The 6,000-nt window shown below is 48.3% G+C and overlaps 1 protein-coding gene across 4 annotated transcripts in view; it reads right to left on the reverse strand.

Annotated features, from left to right (window-relative positions):
• Positions 1-6,000, reverse strand: part of LOC115172737 (ral GTPase-activating protein subunit alpha-2) — a 200,117-nt gene that overhangs the window by 90,379 nt on the left and 103,738 nt on the right. For 2 of the 4 annotated variants that reach the window (XM_029730447.1, XM_029730448.1), the window contains exons 17-23: positions 3,989-4,138; positions 2,953-3,075; positions 2,582-2,667; positions 2,360-2,450; positions 2,106-2,279; positions 852-1,013; positions 328-521 (exon numbers count right to left, since the gene is read on the reverse strand). In XM_029730447.1, coding sequence (XP_029586307.1) covers positions 328-521; positions 852-1,013; positions 2,106-2,279; positions 2,360-2,450; positions 2,582-2,667; positions 2,953-3,075; positions 3,989-4,138 — 980 coding nt within the window. The remainder of the gene's footprint in view (positions 1-327; positions 522-851; positions 1,014-2,105; positions 2,280-2,359; positions 2,451-2,581; positions 2,668-2,952; positions 3,076-3,988; positions 4,139-6,000) is intronic. The other 2 variants (XM_029730450.1, XM_029730449.1) reach the window with 2 other exon arrangements.

The following is a 6,000-nucleotide window of genomic DNA, read 5'->3' on the forward strand; positions in this document are numbered from 1 at the left end:
GTAATTGCTGCAAAAGGTGGCTCTACAAAGTATTGACGTTGGTTGGGGGTGAATAGTTATGCATGCTCAAGTTCAGTTTTTTTGTCTTATTTCTTGTTTGTTTCCCAAACAATATTTTGCATCTTCAAAGTGGTAGGCATGTTGTGTAAATCAAATGATACAACAACCCCCCCCCCCCCCCCAAATCCATTTTAATTCCAGGTTGTAAGGCAACAAAATAGGAAAAATGCCAAGGGGAGTGAATACTTTCGCAAGCCACTGTAGATGACTGAATAGATGACAATGACATGTCATCTGGGCCGATGAGTGTTTGGAGGCTGGGCTTACCTTAGCCAATTTGTGCCACAGGTCGTAGAGGTAACTGAACACCTTGGCGTGGATCCTGGGGCAGCGGATGCTGTTGACATCCCCCAGGATACCCAGAATCCTCCTCCAGAGCACAAAGGCCGAGTCAGCATGCCAGCCTGTCAGGCTCCCGCCTGCAATGATGCTGACATCATCAGTCAGACACTCACTGCTGTCTACAAGGCCAGAGAGGGCGAGAGAAAGATAGGAGAGAGAGAGAGAGAGAGAGAGAGAGAGAAAGACAGAGTGAGAAAACTCTGATTTACTACTGTATAAACTCGATTGTAAAACACTACAACTCTAGGCCTGTCCACACCCCGGACAATGAGGTGATTCAACACAGATCGATTTTGCCCAGTTACCAGAGTCACAAACAGCTGAACAGATGATGGGTGGAATGGGGGTGTGTGGGTTGGGTATAGGATAAACAGTGCAACACAGAGGGTGATGGGCAGGGCAGGCTAAAAGGGGGTGTGTAGGGGAGATAGTAGGGACAGTAGCAGTACCCAGGTCCTGAGGCATGTGTAACACAGACTGATGCATGGTGTCCTCCAGGAGCTGGGGGCAGTCCCGGCACTCAGGGTGCACGAGCAAAGCTGGCGAGGCAGGGGGGTGCTGGTGGTGCTGAAACAGGGGTGCGGAGTGGGGAGAGAGGGCACACTCGGGACCTAAAACAAGACAAGGGGACAACGAGGAGACAGCGGAGCTTGAGGGAGCACAGGGACAGGAGGACAGAAGCTGTGAATTTACATTGAATCAATTTAGGAGTACAGACAACACAGACGAGGTGGGGTGGGGTCCTGACCCTATCCATCTGGGGTGGGGATGGAGTGGGGTCAGGGGTTACACAAAGGGACAGGGGTTACACTAAGGGTCAGGGGTTACAGCTGAGGTATTCTTACATTTCTTTCATTGGACAAGAATTGCCATAGCAGTGTTCTCCAAATACTCAAATGTACTGCAAGGGAGCATTCACTCAAGGAACCACAACAACATTTTGAGATACTTACCTAAGATTTAATAGCAATGAGACTATCACCTAGCTTTGCCCAGTGAACATGTAACAGTGGTAACCATTCCATCTTTATGTACTCATGAGCTGTTGATCTAATACCTAACACAGCTAAAAAACAAAGCTGCCAGCTGCCTGCTGAATAAAGACCCCTGAGCAGGTGGTAAAACTGGAACACGTCCAAGGCTAGATAGAGGTGCATAGAAAGTGAGCGTTTTCTCTTTCTGCGAGGTGGTACAGAGCTTCAGAGGCCAGGGTGAGGGAGGACAGACGGGCGGGCGGGCAGGCAGGCAGGATGTCAGGCAGGCAGGCGGGCAGGTGGGCGGGCAGGCAGGCAGGCGGGCGGGTGGGCGGGCAGGCAGGCAGGATGGCAGGCAGGCAGGCGGGCGGGCGGGTAGGCAGGCAGGCGGGCGGGCGGGCAGGCAGGCGAAGAAGATACAGTACTGTAGAGCAGATCACCTTCCCCCAGACAGAGGCTGGCTATGAAGACTATTCTAATCCTCTGAAAGGTCAGGCTGCTCTGAGATAAATCCCATCACCACCCACAGGCAGACACACACCTTAGGTGAACGTGACAACTTATACAACCTCACAGAAAACCAATCTACTGGACCTGAGTTTACAGTGTTCATTCAATATAAACCAAGCCCCTCCAAGCCTCATTAACCTCCATCAATCCCCCCAGAAACCTTACCCAGACCTGAAGCCACCCCTCCACCCCCCTGTCCAGTCCAATCCAGTCCAGTACCTGCAAGGGCCTCATTGTGGCTGAGCAGCAGGTTCCTCTGGCTGTCTGTGTCTGCTTTGACCCCTATCTGGACTGAATGGAAGTCTGCCTCCTCCTCAAACGCCTGCCAGGCCAGCAGGCTGCTGTCAGCGTCGTTCAGGTAGCCGTTGGATGTCTCGCTGCTCACACTCTCGCCTGACGAGCGAAGGAGAGAGAGGTCAATGTTATAGTTTTGAGACAAAGTGTGAGACGGGTGAAAGACTGTATATTCTCACTTTTCTCCCGGAGCTGGAGCCTTGTGTATGTGTTGTGTCCCTCTACAGGGTAGTCCAGCTCAGCTGGACTGCTGCTCCGCCGGATCAAAATCTGGGAGCATAGAGGGAGAAGTCATCAGTGGGTGTTTCAGAGATGCCTCTATCAGACTGCAACAGATGCCCTGCTGAAATACTAATTCAAAGCGAGAGGGTCAGTGATTTTGCATTAGGTGTGTGACTCACCAAGGGTGGGTCGCCGTCTCTCCTCCCTTCTGACGTCCTGCCATCGGAGCCACAGGAGTTGTTGGGGGAGTACGCTCTCTTCTGGCCTGGAAGTCACAGTGTCTGTTAATCATACTGGACACACACACACACATAGCAGACAGCCAGTCTACTCTGGTCATAAATATTGTTCTAGTCTCATCCCTACATCTCTAGATGCAGGATCAGAAATATGAGTTACAGCCTGTAGGCTTCAACGCACATAAATCACTGTATGGATGGATACATTGTTAGCATAAGTCTAAATGGCTCCTCGAGGGCAGCTAAAAGGCCCTATGTTAGAACATGCCCTCACGCTGTGTGTGTTTGCGCACCCGTTGTTGTATCCCTACCTGGGAATGTGTCAGACAGTTGCTGTGTGATGTCGGAGGTGCTGCTGCTGCGTGGTAGAGGGCTGTCACCAGCCTCCATCTCTCCGTCACCCCCACACTCAGACAGCTGGCCCTCCTCCACGTCTGAGCACCACGACCAGGGAGGACAGAGCGTTAGAGCAATACATCAGGCAAGACTCATCTCATACACACTACACCAGATCATTTTCTACCACACAGCATTCAGGCAACTTAAAATGATTACATTGCTTTAGCCACATAGTGAGATGGGAAAGGAACATACAGTTGTAAACATTAAAACATACATTAGAACAGACTAGTATAGAATCTTCTTTAGACAGTCATCCTTTTTACTTTCTATCCACTTCAAACCAAATGTTAGTAAGTAGCTGTGAAAAACAACGAGGGTTTCTACTCCACAGACAGGGTGTAGGTGGGAGGACACCACACAGACAGGGTGTAGGTGGGAGGACACCACACAGACAGGGTGTAGGTGGGAGGACACCACACAGACAGGGTGTAGGTGGGAGGACACCACACAGACAGGGTGTAGGTGGGAGGACACCACACAGACAGGGTGAAGGTGGGAGGACACCACACAGACAGGGTGTAGGTGGGAGGACACCACACAGACAGGGTGTAGGTGGGAGGACACCACACAGACAGGGTGTAGGTGGGAGGACACCACACAGACAGGGTGTAGGTGGGAGGACACCACACAGACAGGGTGTAGGTGGGAGGACACCACACAGACAGGGTGAAGGTGGGAGGACACCACACAGACAGGGTGTAGGTGGGAGGACACCACACAGACAGGGTGTAGGTGGGAGGACACCACACAGACAGGGTGTAGGTGGGAGGACACCACACAGACAGGGTGTAGGTGGGAGGACACCACACAGACAGGGTGAAGGTGGGAGGACACCACACAGACAGGGTGTAGGTGGGAGGACACCACACAGACAGGGTGTAGGTGGGAGGACACCACACAGACAGGTGGGAGGACACCACACAGACAGCTCTCAGAACACTTTACCTGAAAGCCTGTGAGAGCAAGAGTTACCAGAAGAGGAGGAAAGACCAGGCAAGAAAGAGCTCACAGTGTGAAGCAGCATAGGAACGCTTTTAGTAGCGGGCAAAGCCTCATAAAGGTGGACACAGCTGCTGATAGACTGGCTTCGCTTAGCTTCCATCACAGAGAGAGAGAGAGAGAGAGAGAGAGAGAGAGAGAAATGCAGGAGGTAAAAGAAGAGAGAAGTCAATAAGACCATTCAATGCAGAACATCAGAAGGACACCACTGGCAAACAAAAAGAATATATATTTTTTGTTGTTGTAAGAAATAACATAGCGAAGGTAAATATTACTAAAGAAGAAAGAAATCCACTAAGGGCTGAATCCTAATTTGAGATCTGTAGGTGTAACTTGAATTGTCATTAATGTCAAATTACTTGAAAATGCAAGAAAGTTTTTGTGTGTATCACAACTTCAGGCGTGTGAAGAAGAGTGAAACAACAGTGAAAAAACAAGCACAGTGAAGTTACTGAGACAGGAAATGAAGAACTAATAACAGACTTCAGTGTAAATAGAACCTAAATAGAATATGTTATAGCCTAAATCTGAGGCTCGTTCTCATGTTCATTTCATACTTGAGGGCTCTTCACCTAAACAAAGACACAGCGCTCTAAGAGATTTGTTGTTGCATAAAAATACACATTTTTGATAAAAAAAATCTTTCAGAAATGACATTTGAGAGACACACTTGGCACATGACAGAAGAGGATAAATAGAAATGGCTTGAGCACATCACAGTAAAGGCAACTTATTTCCCTCCACAAGTTGAATACACGAACAAAATGAAAAGCAACTGTAGCTAGTTAGTGCTGGGAGACTAGAGCATTTAAAGTAGGTGGGGATACAATGAATGTACAGTACAGCACATGACAGTATTGTACATTATTTCCAGAACAAGAAGAGGTATCGGTTTTGAATGGGTAATAGTCCATCAATAGTGCAATATGACCCTATTAATTAGTTCCCAGTACTTTCAATATCCTGTCGAAGGAAATGCTCATCAGAAAAACATTGCCAAGGACGTATTTGCATAAATGAGTATACACAAGTTTTCACCGTTTTCAAAGATAAGGCATTGGGGTATTGTGTGTGGACAGCACTTCAGGCATCATTTAAAGGAGAGAGGAGCATTGCAAGATAAGGAGGATTCCATTCTCTGCCTAGGCCACACTTTAATTACTCTTTCATTTGGAGATAGCATAGTTTCTGCTGCAGACCGCTACTGTTATCCGTTTATGCATATTAATGAGCATTAATTACGCTCTTAATGAAACTATCAAAAACGGCCAAGGGATTGATGTGTGGGCTCCCTTTCAAGGAGAAGAGGGTGGAGGGGGAGGGATATCGGGACGTTTGAAGATCAATTTGGGAGAAATCCAATTAGGCGAGAGAAAAGAATTTGAGGCGGTTGGCAATTCATGTCAGTCTCTGTCTGCATGCAGATATACGCACATGTGTATTCTCTCTCACACACACACACACACACACATAAAGCTTCTAAGAGTCCTTCAGCCTCAACTACATCTGGTCCAGGCTCAACAAGCTCTTCAACGAGCAGAGATACTATCAGTCATTAAGGAGAGAGAGAGAGATAAACAGAGAGGCAGACACAGAGAGATATAGACACACAGAGAGACACAAAGAGAGAGAGAGAGAGGAGAGAGAGAGAGAGAGAGAGAGAGAGAGAGAGAGAGAGAGAGAGAGAGAGAGAGAGAGAGAGAGAGAGAGAGAGAGAGAGAGAGAGAGAGAGAGAGAGAGAGAGAGAGAGAGAGAGAGAGAGACACACACACACACACACACACACACACACACACAGAGAGAGAGAGAGAGAGGCATTGAGACATTGACATTGAGAAGGGTAGACACAGGAAAACCTGTCTCCCTGTAGAGGAAAGGCTGTGCAACCACTGCAAAACAACAGAACCTGAGACGGAGCTGCATTTCCTGACAAAATGTCAAAAATATAAAACAATTAG

This window comes from Salmo trutta, chromosome 33 (genome assembly GCF_901001165.1).
Source record: "Salmo trutta chromosome 33, fSalTru1.1, whole genome shotgun sequence".
NCBI classification, from domain to species: Eukaryota; Metazoa; Chordata; class Actinopteri; order Salmoniformes; family Salmonidae; genus Salmo; species Salmo trutta.